This window comes from Schistocerca cancellata, chromosome 6, assembly GCF_023864275.1.
Source record: "Schistocerca cancellata isolate TAMUIC-IGC-003103 chromosome 6, iqSchCanc2.1, whole genome shotgun sequence".
Classification (NCBI taxonomy): Eukaryota; Metazoa; Arthropoda; class Insecta; order Orthoptera; family Acrididae; genus Schistocerca; species Schistocerca cancellata.
The window spans coordinates 372,212,802-372,237,490 of record NC_064631.1 but is presented as its reverse complement, the minus strand read 5'-3'; the positions used below and the strand labels follow the sequence as shown (position 1 = coordinate 372,237,490).

At 37.0% G+C, this 24,689-nt stretch overlaps 1 protein-coding gene across 1 annotated transcript in view; it reads right to left on the bottom strand.

Moving 5' to 3' along the window:
- Nucleotides 1-24,689, bottom strand: part of LOC126088335 (dynein axonemal heavy chain 10) — a 1,153,099-nt gene that overhangs the window by 121,811 nt on the left and 1,006,599 nt on the right. The window contains exons 55-56 of the mRNA XM_049906469.1: nucleotides 9,084-9,226; nucleotides 3,765-3,926 (exon numbers count right to left, since the gene is read on the bottom strand). Coding sequence (XP_049762426.1) covers nucleotides 3,765-3,926; nucleotides 9,084-9,226 — 305 coding nt within the window. The remainder of the gene's footprint in view (nucleotides 1-3,764; nucleotides 3,927-9,083; nucleotides 9,227-24,689) is intronic.

Genomic DNA, 24,689 nt, shown 5'->3' with positions numbered 1-24,689 from the left:
TTTAATGGAGCCAAAGACTCAATTGCTGAGATTCAGATACATAGGGGGGAAACTGAAGATGGGGTTGTTGTGGAGGAGGAGGAAGAAGTAATAGAGGGACATTTAAATAATGATTCTAAATCAAGTGATGTTATTGATGAGAGTGTGGAGGAAGAAATAAAAGTATTTGTAGAATTGAAAAGTGATTATGTGGTAAAGGTAAGTGATGTGACAAACATGGGTAATAATGAGGTTAATTTAAGTGAAATGCAGACTAGGGAATGTGTATCTGAGGACAAGCTATTGCCTATTGGGAACTATGAAACACTAATCTATGAGAATGGTAATAATAATAATATTAAAGAAAATATAAAGGGATGGAATGTAAATGTGTGTTTTCAAGAAAAAGGGGAAAAGTTTTTAGAAGTTTTGTGGAACAACTATGGAAACTGTATAAACAAAGATGCCTTTTGGAAAGAATTAGCAAAGGTAAGTGCAACCTTGTATCCTACATGGTGGACAAGAATCCGTAGTGGACTTTATAAAAAAGGGGGTGAAAACAGTAGTTTGTTAAGTGACAACACAGTGTTAAAAGGAACAGATGAAAACAAAGGTTTATGTTTAAATGTCAATGCTTTGCAAACAGAGAGGGATGTGTCTAAGTGTAGGAAAGAGACATTAGACTTAGGAACTAAAGAAATTGAAAATGATCTATTGTTTGAAAATACTGAAATAGACAAAGATGTTGAGCTAGGTTGTCCATATGTTAAAGTAAACATTGACATTAGTCCATTTGAAATAAAAGAAAGCCCACATCCTAATGCGTATAGACTTATCTTTCCCATATCAAGAAGGTTACTAGTATTAAGAAACATCACTGAATTGAAACCATATAAACATGATTAAGCACATTTCCCTGTTTGAATACAGTTACTTACCCATTTTCCATAAAGCATGTTATCAGCAAAGATTTTTACTTGGTGTGTCAAATAGCAACTACCACTCATCCTACAGACCCTGGAAAAGTTCCAGATCTCTGAGAGAATGCTTTTATATTTTTATTGTCACTATTGAATATTAAATTTTCTTTACTTGCAACGGGCAAGAAGGTGACAAACATTTATTACTTTCCTTTTGTATTATTGAATATGGGACATACTTGCACCAAATAAAAGACAATGTAAAAATTGTTGTGCAAGACCCATCATTTTGTTACTATTGTGTTCTTAGGCATAAGATTTGTGTACAATTTTCTACAGCTAATCAGATGTTCACCAAGTTTGATGTTTGTGTTATGTTGTGACCAATTTAAGTGTCCAATTTTAGTATTAATATGTTCTTGTACTGTCTTGACTATGTGTCGCAATGGGAGACAATATTTACAAAACTCTTTCTTTTTTTTCAAATGCATACTATATTCATACATGTGACTTCTCTAGTGTTTGTGTTTATATATCATGTCCATACTTATAATTATGTTCTTTGTTTTCATTTCTTTTATGTGGCTCAAAAAGAGCAGACAGTTGCAATATTTTCCTATGGACATATGACCTGTCCATCTATGTAATATATTTATGTTCCTACTATTATCTTGATTAATCTGTGACTCAATGAGAACTGACTTTGAAATAGTTTACATATATTGTTTATATATCTTAAAATCGCAGGTGATATATTTGTGTCTGTTTTTGATCATTTTCCATGTGGCTCACTGGGAGCTAAGATTAACATTTTTTTTTTTTTTTTTTACTTTCATATATTACTAAATATTTTTATTATGCTGTCATACTGAGAGGCATAACACAAAGTGCATTTGAAACAGCACAACTAAAATATTTGCAGGAAAAAGTCATTTTGAAACGGTGTAACGGTCATTGCATACATACACATTATGCAAAGTTAAACAAAAAAAATTATTAAAGTAGTACTTTTCCAAATTTTAACCATTTGACACATTTGTCCTAGTCGGCTAATATCATTAACATTCTGTAAATGATATTACCCGAGGGGGGTATTGTAATGGAACATATTTAAGGCTTTACTGTACCGAAGTATGCGATACCCTCCAAATTCAACCAGTTTAACGAGTATTTATGATTATAGAAAAGTTATTGTGTATGTTAACAATGATTGCATAACATGTCTGCATAAACAGTCAACCCATTAAATTATACCGAATAACTGACCCACACAAAAGTTTATATCACTTGATCACTGATACAGCAAATGGCATCATGTAAAAACACTAAGTTCATCTTAAATAATTAATATGAAGTACGAAAAATAGTGGCCAACTTAGGTATTTTGGATCTCCTTAAATAAAAATCACCCAGTGAAACCTATTTGTTCAATAGGAGCGTTTTCACTCAGTATTCACGTAAGCAATCCTATTTTAGACGAAAACCAATGTAATTCTTAATAATTCATGTTATTTACTTATTTATGCAAATTAGAGAAGTCAATTGACAAACTTCTAAAAAACGGCCTTTTTGTAACCAAGAATTATTCTGTCAAGTCATCAAATCTGTCTTTCATTTTAATAACATGTTAAATTATGTCACTCAATGTAAATTAATAACTTTTCTGCACAAATTATGATAACAGATGTACATGTGACTTATAAACTATATCTCTTTTTAGTAGTTCTTTGACAATGTTATAAATACAAGCTGCAAGAAGGGTCGAGAGGCAGTCGGAATGTCACTTTGGTAAAGTGTGTTTGTGTGTTATTGTTTGAGGTGGATAAACAATGCAAAGAACATGTAACGGAAGTACTACTTTGTGTTGAGTCATGGTCTTTGGTGGACAGTGGAATTAAGATGGCCACCAGAGTAATAAATATTTGAAGTTTACATATTTGTTGGTTTCGCTCGTTCTTTATCATCAAAAGCACATAAAAAACAAGGGACCTCATGTTTTTAACCCTAGACAACCAGATGTAGAGCCAGCATCAGCATCGAGAGACAGCAGCGATCCAGCAAGTAGCAGCGATTACTACAACACAATGCATTTTAATGGCGCTAACCTAACATCAAGTGCTAACAAGCTCCGTAAACGGGAGTGAAATAGTGCGATTATAGCAATTAGCAATATCTACGACCAGGCGACCATTACAAGTTGTTATTTTCTGTGTTCTGAATGCATTAGGGCATAAATTTTTAACTGTGTCCATATATAATGTTATTTAGAAACACGTCTGGAGTGCCTATCAAAAAGGTTAAACCAATAAATTAACTCGATATTAAAATCATTCTAAAACAGACGAAAATTAAGAGCTGGATGGTATAACCATAAAAAAAAGAAAAAGAGGAACAATAAAATAATGGTAAATCCAGGAGGGAAAACAAAAGGGGCAAGAGAGAGAGAGAGAGAGAAGAAAATGACATACATAAATGATATGTTACATATAGTCATGCTAAGTTAGAAAATTTCCCTTATGTTAATATAACTATTAATATGTTTAATTATTACAATGATTTACATTATCAGCTGTTTTAATGAATGGAATTAAGTGAAGTAATTTATTCCTTCTGTTGTGTCTAACATTCCATATCTCCCACATATGAAATTCAATTTTAATTGATCATTAGTTCCATTTTTACAATTTTTTTACTGATCATGATATAATCAGTTATGTAAAAAGTAGTACATTGTTAACTTTTCTAAACCTTGTTGTGATCTTAGTTCAATGGTAGGTATTCATAGATAATAAAAATGATGTTTTTATGAGAAATTATACAATATAAATTCAGAGAAGCAGTGTCATAATATTTGTAAGTACTTGCCTCGCCTACTAAGTACTTCAAACTTCTCCATGGAATTCTTGTGTCTTTGGTGACTAATGTCTTTGTTAGATATGTATCAAGAATTTGCATACACACATTGAAGTCTGATTCATTGAAATCATAACTAATATTCCAGCCAATTTTGTCATACTTTCGCCTTTCCTGAAAATGGAAGTAAGACATTAATACTTGAGGTTAATTTTTGTTTGTGTGTAGATAAATAATGACAGTGTACGTGATATTATGAACAAAAAGTATAATAGCAAGGAACTGTCTTTATACTCTTATTGTGTGCCTTTGTTTCCATATTTCTGGTGAGGGTTGGGGGTTGGGGGAGGGGTGGGGGAAGCAGGAGAACCCCACAGAGAATAGCTAACAGGAATGACAAACAGATACAAACAAGGGTAATGCACATGTATTTTATTTTCTTTAGTATTCATATTTTGGAGGTTTCTCTAGAAACAGATTACAATACACTAAGGTGACAAAAGTCATGGCATAGCACCATGCACATATGCAGATGGTCGTAGTATCATGTAAACAAGATATAAAAGGGCAGTGCAATGACAGAGCTGTCATTTATACTCAGGTGACTAATGTGAAAATGTTTCAAATGTGATTATGGTAGGGTGATGTAAAACAGACTTTGAACACAGACCAGTAGTTGCAGCTAGAGACATGGGACATTGCATTTTGGAAGTCGTTAGAGAATTCAATATTCTGAGCTGCACAGCAACAAGAGTGTGCTGAGAATACCAAATTTCAGGCATTATCTCTCTCAACAGCCTTCACTTAGTGACCAAAAGCAGCAGCAGCATCTGCAAAGAGTTGTTATTACTAACAGTCAAGCAATACTGCATAAAATAACCACAGAAATCAATGTGGGATGTGTGATGAACATGTCTGTTGAGGCACTGCAGCTAAATTTGGCATCAATGGGCTGTGGCAGCAGAAGACCAATGCAAGTTCCTTTGTTAACAGCACATCACCACCTGCAGCACCTCTCCTTAGCTTGTGGCCATATCAGTTGAACCTTAGACAACTATAAAACTGTGGCCTGGTCAGATGAGCCCCAGTTTCAGTTGATAAGAGCTTATGGTAAGGTTTGAGTGTGGTGCAAACCCCACAAAGCTGTGGACCCTAGTTGTCAATATGGCACTGGGCACTGTGCAAGCTGGTAGTGGCTCCCTGATGGTGTGGGCTGTGGTTTATGTCAGATTGACTGGGTCCTCTGGTCTAACTGAACTGATCATTGACTTGATATGGTTATGTTTGGCTACTTGGAAACAATCTGCAGCCATTCATGGACTTCATGTTCCAGAAAAATAATGGAATTTTTATGGATAACAATGTGCTATGACACCAGGCCACAATCATTTGCAATTGGTTTGAAGAACATTCTGGGTCATTTGAGTGAATGATTTGGCCACCCAACATGAAGCCCATTGAAAATTTATGGGACATAATCGAGAGGTCAGTTTGTGCACAAAATTTTGCACCAGCAACACTTCTACAATAGTGGATGGCTATAGATGCAGCATGGCTCAATATATCTGCAGCAGACTTGTTGAGACCATGCCACATTGAATTGCTGCACTATCCTGGGCAAAGGGAGCTCTGATGTGATATGAGGAGGTATCTCATGACTTTTGTCACCTCAGAGTAATTAATGCCATGCTAACTAACCTTTAGAGAGAAAGGTGATAGATTACAATAAATGCAAATAATACTGCTGAATTCTTTCAAATGCTGAGTCCGAAATAATATGAATGAAACATGTTTTAAAACTCAAGGAAGTTCACTTATATAATCTCATAATGGTAATATGAAAATGACAAATTCTGTGTATTATTTCAGTTTGTGCCCTCAAGTATACTGTGAGAACACGTAAACTCCTCTAAATTTACACAATACTACGTAAAAATTCATAGAAATATAACAAAATTTTACAAGTCATAAATATATCCTAAAATGGAGTGTGCAGCCTTCATTACAACCAACCTGCACTTAAATCCTGTTCCTCACAGTCACCCTCTTCCCCTGCTCAATCTCCCCCTCCCAGTCCACTGCTCCATGTCACTGTGTGCCATACATAACTCCAACTGCCTGTGGCCAGGAGCAGCTCATCGGTGCCATGTACTTTCCCATGCGTTGGTAGCCATCAGTCAAAATTCCCCAAATTGTTCCTCTCACTATGCAGTTCCTTTCTCCCATCACCTATTGTCCTCTATATCCAACACAACCAGTCACCTCAATTGAGCTGCAGCGCCACTGCAATGTAATCAATTGAGACAATGTAGTCATGCAGGTGTGTGTGTGGCGGGAGGGGAGGGGGGGGAGGGGGCATGCCTGCAGGCATGGGCAGGTAGTGTAGGCCACCCGTGTCCACTTTTGCCGATGTCTGTTTCGGAACCTAAAGCGGGCACATGAGCTGGAACAGCCTGCCTTAAAGCTCTCAAGAAGTACTCATCTGACAGTTAATAAAGCTCTCAGTCTTGTTTGTGTGCCATTTGATGACTAGGTGTCTCTACTAGTCAGGGAGTTGTTACCATTACTTCTTAAGTTATCTAAAGACAATGTATAGCGTAGTCTCGCTGTCAAAGGATATATTTCATTGTATACTGTACCAAGATGAAGATGAAGTCTATCCTACCTCACTTTAAACTTTTAAAAGAAAATATTTTGAGGCTGTTCATTGCATATTGTATTAATACTGATGAGTGAGGACAGCAATTATCAACAATGAGATGAAGATGAAGTGTAGTCTACCTCATGTAAAACTTTCAAAAGAAAATATTTTGAAACTGTGTTCTTATTTTTTGAAGAAATTCTAATTCACAAATTTCAAATCAATCTACTGTAACTTCAAACTCAAGGAAAATGAGATATACATAAGAAGCTACTGTAAATCATAAAATCAGTGAGTGTAACATGATTCCGTATTATAACTATGGGGAACAGTTGTTCACTAAGCCACTATGGAATATTACACTGAAAATTTAATTTTTAAAAAGTGTTCTATATTCAGCAAAGAAAACGAACCTGCAAGATTGGAGTGAGAGAGAGAGAGGGGAAAAAAAAGTGTACAAAATAATTCAAAAGAAATGTACCTGACTAGAATCATTCCATATTATTATGTTTTCATTGACACATACCAGTGAAGTCCAGTATGTCCATAATCACTGAATTTTCTGAGATTGGATTAAATACATTATAGGAATGTTAAGAAACAATACTAAATCTAAATTCAAGGGAATACGATAAGATGTGAAACTGAGATGATTATTAGCTCACTGTTGATGTGATGGTAGTGATAGTGGTGGTGGTGGTGGTGGAGGAGGAGGAGTAGGGATGATATATCACTTAATATAAAGGTACCTGAAAGTAAAAAGTGAAGAAAATGCAATGAGAGTATGAGAGACGTGGACAGTGGAGGGAATGACATGAATTTAAGTGAAATAAGAACTGTACACTCAAAATAGTGGTGGTGTAAATGATGGCAAACTTGAGGACAGTACAAGTTATCACAGTAGCACTGAAGATAACAATGGCAACAAGAGGTATTTACATTTACATTGAATAAGTTCCTAAAATCATGTTGAATGTAATGTTCTGTGTGTTCAGTATATCATCTTCCTGATTTCAGAAACATTTTAATCTTCTTATGATATTTAGTTTACCTTGCTTATCAAGCCTACACAAGAAATCCAAACTCTATACTACATCTCACTGTATTTCTCAAATAATGAATAACATACACAAGCTCATGACAGTTGTGTTTCAGATCTGAGTCATTTTTCCTAAATTTATTTGACAAATTGAAATTCTCTTTCAGTAATTGCTAAAGTATCTTTGAGCACAGTGTGTCTGAGGAACATAAGACAATCAATGTCTCCAATGATCAAAGTACTGTCTCACAGTACCTAAATTTTCCGTAATAATATCACCAAATAGACACAATGAAGATGCGAATACTGATCTAAAGGAATAATTTCACCACTAATTCCTGTAAATGGCATACTCTCATTCATCTTTTTTCAATCTTATTACTTATTTTCATACAGTCATAGTATTTTGGTTGATCTAAGCTACTGAAGTAGATGTACAAGTGGTTCATTTTAGCGTAGTTCGAGACACCTGGAGCTAAAATATACTTAACAACCATTATTGCTATTTTCCCACAACCACAATGGCCACTTATTGCTCATTTTATTAAACTAGTTAATAGTTTTACACTTTCAATTTAATCCTTGGCTATAGATCACAGCCATCAATTATTTACTTAACTATCTGAACACACAGGAAGCAACTATTAGTTCTGAAAACTAGGATAATTTCCTCTGAAAGATACATTTGTTTCCAGATGTTTAAAAAAAAGTATGATCATATGTTTTAATTGAATATCTTGTTTTGAAGTATACTTTTGGCTCAAACACATTTTATTTTATTCTTACAAACTGCTAGTAATGTCTATGAATATCTGTAGAATTTTATGTACTCATACCATAAGTAACAGCATACAGGTTGAAATATTACACAGAATTTGCTACATCTTACCTCAAGATAACCAGACTTTCTACTTCGCTAATATGAACTACAAAGAGTCTGTTTCAGACTCTTACTTGTGTAAATACATTTGGAAAGAGTATAGTAGTCTCTAGAATTTTATACCATTTTTCTTTCATTTTTATCCACAGTAAAAATTTAGCATGTTTTCGAGAAATAAAAAAGTTACTTACATTTGTCCTTATCTGCATTTCTCTCTTATTGCTGTAGTGTTAATTGTTGTACATGGTCTCACAAGGGAGTTTCAAAATTTGTATTGTTTGTATCAATCTGTAGACCCTGCTATTTTCTAGTGAGCATTTCCAAATTTTCCAACATAACAAAAAACAGATACATCCATGCACAATAAAAGTAAGATAAATTTCGAGAGACATAAAGAGACAAAGAATGACATTCACATTTCCATTATGTATGTTTTTGTACATTTTTAAGTGAATTTGAATTCATATTTTCTAATTTTATAAGCAAACAGAATAATACAAGCAACTGTGATATAAGGTATGTGAACTATTATATGCTACTATAAGAAATTTTCTTGTTATATTTATCATGTACTTGTGAACATCAACACAAGGAAATTGTGGGGATATTAAATCTGTCAAAACTGCCATGAACCAAAAGCTGCCCAATCAATAACATTTTATTTCTTCAGTCCTACATGAGAAAAACCTGAACCATAAAACAAGTTCTACAAATTTTTAAAGTAATTCATGCTTTGTTAATATGCATTACAGCAATGATGTCATTATATACCTGCACCACAGCATGAAAAAATGCCAGCACATATACTAAAGACTTGAAAGCTGGGTGTTCACAGGCCTCAAGGCTTTGTGTTCGCATCTTGAAGTAAGTGTTGCGTAGATTCAGTTTGAGTCCATATGGAGGCTCTGTCACCACTGGAACACAAATGGGCATTATAAGTGTAAGGCTGCATATAAAAAACACGAGCCAAAATTTCTTCAAAGATTAACACTCATGCTGAAGAACTGTCCTTTCAGGACCAAAGATTACACTGATTACTTCTGCAGTTACAAATATATGTTATAATAATGCAGCAATAGGTACTCAAATGCATATATTTGAATAAAAATACAATAGTGTGGCGCAAAACAATCCTAAAAGTGACATGTATCCTTCTCTAAATTGCAATTCAGGGTATATCATAAACTACCAGTTTAACCCTTTCAGTCATGGCATCCTCACATAAGGACATACTAAATAAATGCTTAGTATATTAAAATTTGTTAAATTTTACCATTTGTTATTGTTGTCCTCATATTGTCACAATCAGAGAGTTTATTTGAGAACAGTGTCAACATCTCCTGTTAATCTGTGGTACCACAAAACAAAACTGAATGTGCACAGTCACATGGGTGCTTCCCAGTAATCTTTGTAGCTCCCATCTTCTGAGTTTAGGTAAAAAAAAAAAAATTATTTGTGCGTAGAAAGGTGTATTCTTGAAGGTGAAAACTAAAGGTGTCTTTCAGAACAAAAGGTAAGTGACATATTTATAACTTTATACATGTCTCCAAATGAGGACACTGTGACTGAAAGGTTGTAATAGCATAGAAATTTATGATATTATTTTGCTGTCTTTTTAGTCATCTTACAGTGATTTCACAGTGCCCCGAGTAAAAGACAGAAGAAGGCCACTTGCAAAAGAAGAAGTTACAGGGATCCTTAATTCATCTGAAGTTGACGATCTATCTGACGATCCTGGCGATAATTTTGAACAAGAGGACAATGATGGAGGTACCGATAATGTTAGACATTTTATATCATATCGTATATTGTAAGCTGAGTAGCCTAGATGCAAAGCCGCTAACTGTATGATAAGTGACACTGAGATAATCACAAAACACTCATCCCATCCAAACGATTATACACTGGCAGTGAGAATGTTATTGTTACGTATGAATTTGTTACAGTGCAGCCGACCTAAAGCTGAATAAGAGAAATATCTATTCTAATTGTGACAGACTGAAAGGTAACTTTTAAAGTCCAGATTTGTAAATCTGATGTCTGTTCATGTGCTTTGCGTCCGGACAAGGCAGGGCAGCAGCCATGCGTATTGGGCATTTAGCGAGCTTTGCACCCGAAGACAGCAATTAGCTGCTTTTGAAACTGAACACAATTTTTGACAGCCATTTTTGACAGTTTATAGCTGGTTTTCAACCTGAAACATATTCCATCTCTTAGGCACTGAAAAAAAATCTGTAAGGCCATGTGTCCACCTCAAAATCAACATAAAATGAATTTAGCTGCTTTTTCATCTGGGTTACTCAGATATATGTTTTTTATGAGTTTTTCTTTTTGTAAAAGCATTTTTTATCATAGGTTCTGGAGAAATATATCACAATCGACCAGCCAGAAGATATTCAAGTTTGCAATCAACATATGGGAGGGGTTGTCAAGATGGATTTTCTGATCACTATTTATCGCACATTCATCAGATCACGAAAGTGGACATTTCGCATGTTTGCTCGTGCAGTTGATATTGCATGTGTAAATGCATGGTTGAGTACAAGAAAAATTCATCAGAATTAGGTGTTATTAAAAATAAGACCCTTTATTTGCTTCACTTTAGGGTATGTGTGGCCAAAGTACTGACAAAAATAGATAAACCAGCTGCCAGGAAAAGGGGGTGTCCCACTCGTGAGAGTGGCATATCTCCAAGAACTTCAAAACAAGCCAATGCAGAAGTTTACCCAGTAGCTGATGTTCATTTGGACAATGCTGGGCATCTTCCAGTGGTCTGTGACAAAAACTCATTTTCAGGTGCAAGAGACCAGGTTGCAAAGGCAAAACCACATTTCATTGTATAAAATGTAACATTCACTTATGTCTGGATAGAAAAAGGATCTTTTTTTATTATCATTCTTCAAAAGTGTAAAACCAGTTTATGTATATAATCATTAAGTAGGTTCTGTGTAATTTATGCATTTTGGTGAAATAAAATCAAATAAAATACTTTGACTTTTCGTCTTATACTGCACCCACTTGAACACAATATCCTCAATTTGGGGACGCATTATATCCCCCCTTGGGGGGCACCTCGGAATATTTTATGTGTCTGAAAAATCATAATTTAATTTCAAGAACTGGATAGCAAAGCCATGATTTTTATTTTTTTTTTCCAGGAAAAAAATAATTCGTGACCAAAAGGGTTAAAATAATGATGAGTTGCAGCCACAAGTTATGTATTTAAATCTAGTAGCAACCACAAAAATTAGCAGAACTGCAATATCACATACAGCAGAAAAAAAACACAGACTTCTCATACAAATGTCCAATAGACACGGGTTCACAGGTAGATGCCGTGTTTCTTGACTTCCGCAAGGCGTTCGATACAGTTCCCCACAGTCGTTTATTGAACAAAGTAAGAGCATATGGACTATCAGACCAATTGTGTGATTGGATTGAGGAGTTCCTAGATAACAGGACGCAGCATGTTATTCTCAATGGAGAGAAGTCTTCCGAAGTAAGAGTAATTTCAGGTGTGCCGCAGGGGAGTGTCATAGGACCGTTGCTATTCACAATATACATAAATGACCTGGTGGATGACATCGGAAGTTCACTGAGGCTTTTTGCAGATGATGCTGTGGTGTATCGAGAGGTTGTAACAATGGAAAATTGTACTGAAATGCAGGAGGATCTGCAGCGAATTGACGCATGGTGCAGGGAATGGCAACTGAATCTCAATGTAGACAAGTGTAATGTGCTGCGAATACACAGAAAGATAGATCCTTTATCATTTAGCTACAAAATAGCAGGTCAGCAACTGGAAGCAGTTAATACCATAAATTATCTGGGAGTACGCATTAGGAGTGATTTAAAATGGAATGATCATATAATGTTGATTGTCGGTAAAGCAGATGCCAGACTGAGATTCATTGGAAGAATCCTAAGGAAATGCAATCCGAAAACAAAGGAAGTAGGTTACAGTACGCTTGTTCGCCCACTGCTTGAATACTGCTCAGCAGTGTGGGATCCGTACCAGATAGGGTTGATACAAGACATAGAGAAGATCCAACGGAGAGCAGCGCGCTTCGTTACAGGATCATTTAGTAATCGCGAAAGCGTTACGGAGATGATAGATAAACTCCAGTGGAAGACTCTGCAGGAGAGACGCTCAGTAGCTCGGTACGGGCTTTTGTCAAAGTTTCGAGAACATACCTTCACTGAAGAGTCAAGCAGTATATTGCTCCCTCCTACGTATATCTCGCGAAGAGACCATGAGGATAAAATCAGAGAGATTAGAGCCCACACAGAGGCATACCGACAATCCTTCTTTCCACGAACAATACGAGACTGGAATAGAAGGGAGAACCGATAGAGGTACTGAAGGTACCCTCCGCCACGCACCGTCAGGTGGCTTGCGGAGTATGGATGTAGATGTAGATGTAGAACTATCATTTGAAGATTTCACAGCCTACATAGAAGGGAGAACTCGCTCCTGAAAACAGTAAGAAAGAATTCATCATGTAAAATAACAAATCATAATGGTACAAAATACAGAAAACTTTGTAAGGCCTTGCATTTACTAATAATTCTTACTTCCTTAAAACATACTCATTTGAAACCAAAGGATCACAAAATCAACAAACCCAGCAATTAGTGGGAAGAATCTTTCAATACACCTTACACAAATATGTTCTGAGCAAGGTCTTAAGGGATGGATAAACAGCTGTTGTTTATTAACAATGTCAGAAAACTGCTACATAAACAAAGAGAGATTAATAATATATACAAGAGAAGTCAAAATCCAGCTGACACAAGAGCTGAATGAAGTGCAAATGAGTATGAGAAGAGCAACAAGGCTTAGTATTCGATGACTTTGAAAGTAAAATATTGTCAAACAATTTTACTAAAAGCCCTAACAGTTTTTGGTCTTATATAAAATCAGTAAATGGTCCAAAATCATCTACTCAGCCACTTCCATACTGACACTGAAACAGAGGATAACAGAGAGAAGGTTGAAATACTGCATTTGGTCTTCCAAAATTGTTGCACTGTGGAGGATTGTGACAAAGTCTCACTTTCTAATCACTGCATGAATGTCAAAATAGCAGATATTGACTTTACTGATAGTGGAATACTACAGTTGCTTAGTAGTTGAAAGGCATGAGGACCAGATGAGATACCTGCAAGATTCTTCAAAAGTTTTGCAAAAGAACTTGCTCCTCTTCTAGAAGCAGTTTATTGTAGGTTGTTGGAGCAAACAACGGTAGCCAGTGAATGCAAAAAAGAGCAGGTCATTTCCGTTTTCAAAAAGTATAATTGGACAGGTGCTCACAATTATACACCTACATTGTTTATGTCAGTTTACTGTACAGTTATGGAATGCATTTTAAACTCAAGAATTATGAGGTACGTGGAGAAAAAAAATCTCCTCTACAAAACTCATCATGGATTCCACAAAGATGATGCAAAACTCAGCTCACTTCGTTTCTCCATGAGATTAATAGCTGTAGTCAGTGGTACCCAGATTGAAGTTATATTCCTTGATTTAAGAAAGACATTGGTGGTACCCTGCTCTGTCGTTTAGTGAGAAAAATATGAGCTTACCAAGTAACGGACCAGATTTCTACATCTACACCTACATCTACTCTGCAAACCATTGTGAGGTGTATGGTGGAGGATGCGTCCCACTGTACCAGTTATTAGCATTTCTTCCTATTCCGTTCATGTATGGAGAGCAGGAAGAATGATTGTTTCAATGCCTCTGTGTGTGCTGTAATTATTCTAATCTTATCCTCACGATCCCTATGTGAGTGATACGTAGGGGGTTCTAGTATATTCCTAGAGACATCATTTAAAGCCAATTTTTGAAACTTTGTTAACAGATTTTCTCATGATAGTTTACATCTATCTTCAAGAGTCTCCCAGTTCAGTTCCTTCAATATCTCTGTGACTCTTTCTCACAGATTAAACAAACCTGCGACCATTCGCGCTGCTCTTCTCTGGATAAGCTCAGTAATCCCTGTCAGTCCTATCTGGTACAGGTTCCACACAACTGGGGAGTATTCCTGAACCATTTGAACGAATGATTTGTAAGCAATCTCCTCTCTAGACTGATTGCACTTCCCTCGTATTCTACCAGTAAACTGAAGTCTACCACCTGCTTTACCCATGGCTGAACACATGTGATCTTTCCATTGCAAATCCCTACAAAGTTTTACGCTCAGGAATTTGTATGAGTTGGCCAATTCCAACAGTGACTCATTGATATTATAGTCATAGGATACTATGTTTTTTTTTTTTTTTATGTGAAGTGCGCCATTTTACATATCTGAACATCTATCTCTGCACAAATTTGAAATATTATTAAGATTCGACTGAATATTTATGCAGCTCCTTTCAGGTAGTACTTCATTATAGATAATTGCATCATCTGTGAAAAGCCTGATTTTACTATTAATATTGTCTGCAATGTCATTAACATGTAACATGAACAGCAAGGGTCCCAATGCACATCTGAAGTTACTCCTACATCTGATGATGACTTTCAATCCAGTCACAAATTTCACTTGATAACCCATATGATCATACTTTTGCAAAAAGCATAAATGTGGTATTGAGTCAAATGCTTTTCATAAATCAAGAAACACTGCACCTACCTGGCTGCATTAATTCAAAGCTTTCAGTATGTCTTGTGAGAAAAGTGCAAGTTGGGTTTCACAAGATCGATGTTTTTGAAATCCATGCTGGTTGGCACTGAGGAGGTCATTCTGTTCAACATACCTCATTATGTTTGAGCTCAGAATATGTTCTAAGATTCGACAACAAATCAATATCAAGGATACTGGACGGTACTTTTTTGGATCAATTCTACTACCCATCTTGCAGATGGGTGTGACCTGTGCCTTTTTCCAAGAACTGGGCACTATTTTTTATTTGAGAGATCTACTATAGATTATTGTTAGAATCTGACAGGGATTCTGTTGGGGCCTGCAGCTTTGTTCAATTTTAATGATTTCATCTGTTTCTCAACACCACTGACGCTAATACTTTTTTCACCCATTTTTTCAGTGGTACGAGCATTAAATTGGGGCAATTCTCCTGGGTTTTCCTTTGTAAAGGAGCATTTTTTTCCTTTGTAAATAAACATTTGAAAACAAAGTTAAGCATTTCAGCTTTTGCTTTGCTACACTCAATTTCAGTTCCTGCCTTATTCGCTAGATGAACTTTAGTGCCACTAAGAGCCTTTACATATGACCAGAATTTCTTTGGGTTCTGTCAAAGATCACTTGACAGTATTCTGCTAAAGTAGTTATTGGAGGCATCATGCACTGCTCTCTTGACAGCTAAATATGTTTAATTCAGCATTTCTGTCAATAGCTATACACATCGTTTTACACCTATTATGCAGTAATATGTGTTTCTTTAGAAGTTTCTTTACAGTGACTGTATATCGTGAACTGTTCTACTGGGTAAATATCTAATCAGTGCATCATCAACTATTCTTTTAAACTTGAGGCAGAGTTCCTCTACATGCTCCTGCCCTGTGCTGAAAGTTTCAAGTTACTCATTGAGATATGACAGTACTGGTTTTTTTATCTAGGTTGCTGAACATATATATCTTTCTGCTTGGTTTAGTTGTCCTTTGTACTCTGGCAATCACTGCTGCCACAACTCTGTCATGGTCACTGATACCACTCTCGACGTGGACATCCTCAAAGAAGTCAGGTCTATTTGTGGCCATATGATCCAATATCTTTCCATCATGAGTAGGGTTCCTAACTATCTGTTTGAGGTAGTTTTTGGAGAAAACATTTAGTAAAGTTTCACATGATGTCTTATCATATCCACCACTAACAAAACTATAATTTTCCCACTTAATTTTTGGATGACTAAGGTCTCCACCAATGATTACAGTATGATTGGGGAACTTACCTACAGGTGAGCGAGGTTTTCTCTAAAGTTTTTGGTTACATCAGGAGATGGGTCTAGTAAGCGATAGAAGGATCCAATTATCATTTTGTGCCCACCCCTGAATTTTTGATATACAATTAAATCTTCTCTAAAAATTTCACAGTTATCAGTTTTGGGTGTCAACCAGCTTTTGGAACCCAGTCTTTTATGTGAACTTCATTGCCTTTCATGAGCCCTTCACACTCTGGCACTTTCTTGTGAACACTTCGGCAGTTTACCTTTAGGATTTTTGATCTTACACTGACATTTCTGGGTTTCCTACAGCTTTTGTTATCTGGATTGGACTGAGAGTCACCTGATCTAAAAAATGCTTCTGTGCCCCCCACACGCAGTTGGGTACTTGAGTTGCAGCTTCTGATGTGTAGTGCACACCTGATCCTACAATTCTCAACCTTATAGTGTAAGTTCAGGAAATCACAGCCTAAATTGTCACAGAACTTTTGAAATCTCTGGTCCAGTGCTTTGACTCAACTCAGAACCGAAGGGCCATGATCCGTTCTGGGGACAATGCTGCAAATTGTGAGTTTCCTTGAAACTCCATGTGCAAGGCTGGCCTTCTCAACCTTCTCTGCCAGTTGCCGGAATGAGCCTAGAATGACCTTGGAGCCCACATGACAGGCATCATTTGTTCCAACATGCACTGCAATCTGCAGTTGGTTGCAACCTATTCCCTCAATGGCTGCTGGAATAACCACTTCACCATGTTGAATGAGGCCCTCATACATACACACTGAGTGAACCTTGTGTCCTTTCCTGTCCCTTGCTGCCATTTCCCTAAGGGGCACCATCAGTCACCATATGTTTGAACTGCCGACGGCTAATAGGTTCTTATCCTTTTGCATTTGCCTTCTTCTAACAGTGGACAAAACAGATTTTCCCAAAACAGATGAAGTAAGTCCCACTGGCTCAGTTTCAATTTCAGTGAAAGACAACACCTTAGGTGGATTTGTGCAACATCCTGAGTCCTCCCTGGTCCATGTCCACCCTGTACAGAATGCCTTGCTCTGCCATTGATGCACCACTCACAGTCAAGTGGACAGGTTATGACAAATCTTTTGCTTTCTGCAGAGGGGACAGGATCCACAGGAGAGGATAGTACCTGAAGTATCTCTGGTACAGGTATCACAGGTATGTGACTCTCAGTAGCTCTTCCAACACACCACTTCACAGCAGCTGTCAATTGTTTGACAGTAGTCAGAGTGATCTCCAGCTGCTTAAGAATGTCAGCCAACTCATCCTGAGTTTGAAAACAGCATTCACAGTTGGGCTGCACTTTGGCTGGTGCAGTGTATTTCAAGACAGTGAACAAATAACTTTAAATTAAGCCCACTGATTATATTTTAATCTGTTGAGCTATAAAGCTGATAATTCCATATAAGAATTGAAGCAGACACACAAAATGCAATATCTATTAAGGCAATTCAAATACCAATTTACAGTAAATGAAGATAATACATAGGGCTACTCCTCTTTAAGAGAAAACTACATGTAACACTTCATGTTAGTTAGAAAATCTCCTACAGTAACTAAACCTTGAAACACAAAAGATTACGAAAAGGACAATGGTAGCTTCTGAAAATTCTCAAAATGCACATTTATTTGTGTTGATATACAGCGAAATTCAGAGGTGATGTATATTTTGGTTGAACTGTGAACAACAAATGCTAGTTTGCTGCAAATTAAATAACATATCCAAAATACTCATACCACTAACTTACAAAAATATAGTTTTGCAAGCATCTGAAAATTCTGAAACTAACCTATTTCTCACATAATTATGCAATGAAATTAGAGAAAGGTCATTTTGAACAAGGACTGGTCTACTGTCCTCCAAAATGTTAAAAGAGCACAATTTAGTTTAAGCCTACAGTTGATGGTAACAGTATTAGTTTATCATGGCACTTGTGAATGTTTGAAATTTCACAGTATATCACAATACAAATAGGTAGTGACACAATCAATGAAAGATTATGCAGAAGAAGTGACACAAACAGTAAAATACATGAATATAGAACTTTAAATCGACACATGAACTTGTGCGAGCAGCCTCACACAAGATTTGTGACTGGACTCAAGATTTCCTTGCAGACAGAACTCAACATGTTGCTCTTAATGGAATAAAATCATAAACAAAGTTGTATCAGAGTTGTTGAGTGCATCCACATTCCTGATGGAAGGTAACTTGATGAAGATCTAAAGACAATTTCTGGAAAACCCCAAGGAAGTGTGATAGGACCATTATTGCTTACAGTGTGTATAAATTATGTAGAAGAAAGTTTTGGAAGCTCTTTAAAAATGTTTGCAGATGATGTGGTTGACTGTAAGAAAGTAGCAGTGCTAGGAGACAGTATCCATGTTCAGAAAGACCTGCAGAGGATTGTTTAGGCTCTGGCAGTGGACCCTCAATGTAAATAAAGGTAACATACTGTGCATATGCATGAAAAGAAAACCACCACTGTACAACTATACTACTGATGAGAAATTGCTGGGGTCCGCCGCTCGTGGTCTCGCGGTAGCGTTCTCGCTTCCCGAGCACGGGGTCCCGGGTTCGATTCCCGGCGGGGTCAGGGATTTTCACCTGCCTCGAGATGACTGGGTGTTTGTGTTGTCCTCATCATTTCATCATCACCCAGGAAAGTGGCGAAATTGGACTAAGCAAAGATTGGGTAATTGTACGGGCGCTGATAACCACGCAGTTGAGCGCCCCACAAACCAAAACATCATCATCATCATCACATCAGAAATTGCTGGGAACAGTCTTTACTGTAAGATACCTATGAGTAACTATCCAGAGCGACCTTAAGTGGAATGACAATACAAAACAAAAAGTAGGAGAAGCAGATGCTAGGAACATCATGAGAGAAGTGGCTTACAAGGTGCTTGTTCAGCCAATTCTTGAGTACTGTTCATAAATCTGGGACACTTACCAGGCAGAGCTGATAGAAGAGAGAGAGAAGATCCAATGAAGAGCAGCACTTTTTGTCATGAGATCATCTGGTCAGTGCTAGATCATTACAGATTTGCTCTACAATGTCCAGTGGCAACTGCTACATGAGAGGCATTGTGCATCATGGAGAGTTATACTCTTCAAAATTTGAGAGATTACTTTCTGGGAAGTCAGACAACATATTACTTCCTCCCGTTGAAAAATTACAAAAATAACAGATAAAAAATTGGTTTTTCTGAATTGTGTCAAAAACTAGAGAAACGGAGGGAAAGTCTGTTCTTCAAAACTCAGGAAATTAAAAAATACTATCACTACCAAAAACTCTAAGAATAAACAGATGAACCACAAAACTATGATGAAAGCACTTTTAACAATAACTAGTTGTAAAATCATTTTCAAAGCACTACAACAGACTTTACAAAATTCCAGAAGAAACTATAAAAGTATTACCCTCCAAGCCTGTCTTTTACATAAGAAAAGAGGACCTAGTACTTAACAACAGCAATAATTGTGGCTTCTAGTAAATAACTTTGAAAAACTTGTCAATTGTGAAGAACCAAATAAAAAATGAATGTCACGGCATTAGTCTCATTACCAGTAGTGAAAGTCCAATAATTAACAGCACAGCACAGCCAAATCAATGGTCCACAAAGTACAAGAAATTTACAGTGTTCAAGGAAGATACAATTAACACAAAGTACAACTGCTACCAGTCTGTATTTTTATGGTTTTCAGATTCATCCAGAGTAAGAGAATCATATGTTCAGGATTTGGAGTTGCACTAAATGATGCCTCGGATCTATGATATTTCTGAACTGGGGCAAAAACTTGATCTTGCCCCCCCCCCCCCCCCCCCCCTCCATGCCTCTTGTGCATTTGAGACAGGATGGCAAAAACTCTTAAAAAATTGATTTTTCAAAAACATGTTCACTTTGTAGTGCACATCTTTCTGCAGAGCTTGATATGTAAAACACGTATCAAGGAAATGTGAAAAAATGTGGCATTGTACTTTAGCACACTTAAGACCAAACAAAATGTCTTACATTTTTTCTATTGCATGTCATTGTATTTCACTCTGTGGAATTGAAACGGGTATATTTCGTAATGGAAGCCATCAAAACAAACCTATATTCAGGACAGTGGAAATTAAGATGTACTGTGATGTCTCTCATGTTCCCAGTTGGTCAGTTTGACATCTACCACCTCCCCCCCCCCCCTTTAAAAAACTCACAGTACTGCGTGTGATTGGTTGTGACCAGGAGAATTAGACACTCTTTATTGCCTATTAGCTTATAACTTCCTCTTTTGTGTGACATAAAATTAAATGTGGGAAACATAAACCAGAGAATCTGCAAAAGAATATATTACCTCATCAAAGGTTTGTCAAACATTTTGCTACTTGAAAAATCAAAATGCCGTTGTCTAATACTGAAAAAGCTGTTAATATGAATAGTACTCAAGACTATTACATCTATTTTGACACTGCCTGCTGGATAAGATGATATCATCCTTTCTAATATCGCACCAATTGTACCACATGCCAAATAAGTGAGAATGTTTTGGCACAAGCAGTCATTTTTATCTACCTCATTTACAGAAATAACATGACAGAATATAATTCATGAAGCACCAATAACATGAGATTGAAAAGTAGTAGTAGTAGTAGTAGTAGTAGTAGTAGTAGTAGTAGTAGTACAAAATTTTTATATACAAATGGAATCATCATATTCTTCCATATAACTTGTAAGATGTTCCTGTTTCTTCTCCTTCCTCGTTCTAACAAATAATCTTGCCATCACTAATTCTGTACCTGGTCCTGCCATTGCCAAAACTTATTCTCTGATTAACTTCACGAACCCTGCCAGAACCACTGGTTCAGTTTCTCTTGTTTATTCTCCAGTTAGGCAGTATTATGTATTTGTACAAGGCGTTTTCTGCACTATTCTAAGAATAGAACTGAAGTGGCTGTTAACTGGGGACTCAACAACTAGCCCTTAGTAGTGTAGTGATCTGGCAAAGATTTTCTGGCAAAATTTCATTTTCTTGGATACACTGAGATGATAATATGTAATCTTTCTTACCTGTTTTTCCTGTTAGTCATTTACTTTCACTCTGGTATCCTGAATCTATGAATTACACTAATGATTATAACACTTATCATTTATACACCCAATCAACCACATAAACAAACAGCTATTGGCATTCACTCATTCAGGTTTATTTGGCTCAGCTCGAATAGCCATGTCCCCTTTTGTCTGTGGGAAAGTTTTTTATTTCTAGATGTGACGGGCATTCCCCTGGCAGAGACATCACATACACTATGCAAGCATTCAACAATCAGCTTATGATTCATTCAGAAATCAACTTAGAATGCATTAAAAAATGTTCAAAAATCAACAGGGATGCATTTCACAATCATATGAATAACTGATGACCAATGTGCTTTGGATGCTAGGTACTTTGTGAAACAGGGATTTTTTCTTCAAGAATATGAATTTGGTGCCCCCTGAAATTGCTGCCTGGGGCAGATACCCTGGTTGGGAAGGATGCTGACCACAGCAGTACAAATTTGGTGCCCCCTGAAATTGCCACCTGGGGCAGATACCCTGGTTTGAAAGGATGCTGACCACAGCAGTGAGTGGTGGCTCACAGAACAGACTAGAGACTGCCTGGCAGCCAAGAACTGGGCACACAGAATCACATCATGGACCCAGGTGAATGAGATGGCTTACAACAGCAGAGGTTTCTGGCCACACAAGTACAGGCAGGCAGTATGAATACAGTATCAGTGAGCCACAATTCATACAAATACCTGGGTCTAACAGTCTGTGGAGATATTGAATACATAGGCTCCAGTGTAGACAGAAGAGGTACTCCATTGGTTGGATACCAATAAATGTTATCAAACTACAAAGAATATAGCTTGCAAAACACTTGTTTCACTCATCCTCCAATATTCCTCTAGTGTGTGGGGCCTATACCAAATATAATTAACAGGTTATTTTGTATTTATGCAAAGAAGGACAGCATGAATGGCTACAGGTTTATCTGATACATGGCAGTGTGTCACAGATATACTAAGAGATACTAAGCTACCATTAACTGGCAGATGCTGGAAGATAGACACCAACTAACAAGATGGACACCAATTGTGAAACTTGACTCACAATGCTTCAAAAACAATTATTAAGTTTGATTTTGGAAATATACTACAGCCCCTTACATATTGTTCCCTTTGGGAACGCAAAAACAAGATTAGACTAATTCCAGTGTAACAAGGGCGTTTCAGCTGTCATTCTTCTCATGCCCAGTATGAGAAACGAACAGGGAGAAACCCTAATGTGTGGTAAAATGGAAAGTTCCTTCTGCCAAGCACATCACAGTGGTTTTCAGGGAATACATGTAGATAAGGAATCAGTGTCAGAGGATCACAGAAATGCTCAAAAATCTCTAGTGATGGATGCTACAAGAAATAAGTTTTGTTACACAAAACATTACTCATAAAGTTCTGAGAGTGTATATTTCAAAATGAATCAAGAAAGGTTCATAATATTGCACCTGCACACACATCTTGCATAATCTACATGGCAAAGAAAAACTGAGATTTACACAGATACTGTTTCATTACACTATATCCAAGTTTTATTAAATATTTGTTGAGTTGTCGATTTACCCTTCACCCCACCCACCCCCTCTCCCAGTCTTCCTGTTTCATTTTTGCCCATATTTTTCTGTTTTCTTGTCTTCACTGAGATCAATCACTCATCAGTCCTCCTTCCAAGCTACTCCTGCCTTTGCTTCTCTTCCTGTGATTTCTTTTCGTACCTCAACTGCTGCATTCTGTTCATTGTCTGTAGTGCATACAATCTACCAAAATATATGCATCTTCTACTCTTTATTCCATCACCATCTCCCCAGGCTGGGTGAGCATTCTGGGTTTAGCTAGTTCAGATACAGTGCTGTATCCTTTACAAGGTGCTACGGACATCTTAAAATGTGTCATTTTCCTTTTCCCACAGTGTTGTAGATGAGTTTAGTAGGCACTGGATCAGCTCCTCAATGCTGCTGAAACCTATAGACATGGTGCTGTGTCTATATGTATGCTGTGGACATCTTGGCATGGTCCACTCCCAGTAGCTGTATGGTCAGCGCGACAGAACATAAATCCCATGGGCCTGAGTTCGATTCCCAGCTAGGTCAGAGATTTTCTCCACTCAGGGACTGGGCATCATCCCCATTGAGGTGCAAGTCACCGAAGTGGCGTGAAATCAAAAGACTTGCACCCAGCGAATGGTCTACATGACAGGAGGCCCTAGTCACACGACATTTACATTTATCTTGGCATGCATTGCCATATTACTGTCCTGTTCAAGTAGTAGGTCTTGAATGTTTCAGCAGTTTAGATGGAGTATCTGTGGAATTTTGCTGTCAGGGTCTTCTATTGATATTTATGTTTCTAGCTAATCTTAACCATTTACAATAGAGTGTAGTTCTCTTCAGTATACTGTTATACACAGGCAGAATATATTTCAGTTTTTCTAAGAAAATGACATAATCTCATACTAGGTGGTTGCAGCTACTCATGGAGATCCACTGTGGACTGTAATTATCATATGCAGCAAAACTTGGTAGATATGCTGGTGTGTTACTGCAGAACCAATTTATGCTGGGATACAAGCAAGTTCCAGTCCTGGCCACCAGGTGAAAATATGGCAATGTACACTCTTTGAATGATATCCATGCAGTCATTTGACAAACCATCCGTGCTGCCCTCCAATACTAAATTGGTGATCCCTTGATGCCACAGAACATGTCCTACCAACTGATACCTTCTTCTAGACAAATTGTGCACAACTTCCTCTTCTCCCCAATTCTATTCAGTACCTCCTCATTAGTTACATGATCTACCCATCTATCTTCAACATTCTTCTGTAGCACCATATTTTGAAAGCTTCTACTCTCTTCTTGTCTAAACTATTTATTGTCCAGTTTCACATCCATACATGTCTGCACACCATACAAATACTTTGAGAAAGGGCTTCCTGACACTTAAATCTATACTACATGTTAACCATGTTAACAAATTTCTCTTCTTCAGAAACGCTTTTCTTGCCACTGCCAGTCTACATTTTATATCCTCCCTACTTCAACCATCATCAGTTATTTTGCTCCCCAACTAGCAAAACTCATCTACTACTATAAGTGTCTCATTTCCTAATCTAATTCCCTCAGCATCACCTGATTTAGTTAGACTACATTCCATTATCCTCGTTTTGCTTTAATTGATGTTCATCTTATATCCTCCTTTCAAGAAACTGTCCATTCCATTCAACTGCTCTTCCAGGTCCTTTGCTGTCTCTGACAGAATTACAATGTCATTGGCACACCTCAAAGTTTTTATTACTTCTCCATGGATTTTAATTCCAACTCCGAACTGCTCAATGTATAGATTGAAAAACATCAGGGATAGGCTACAA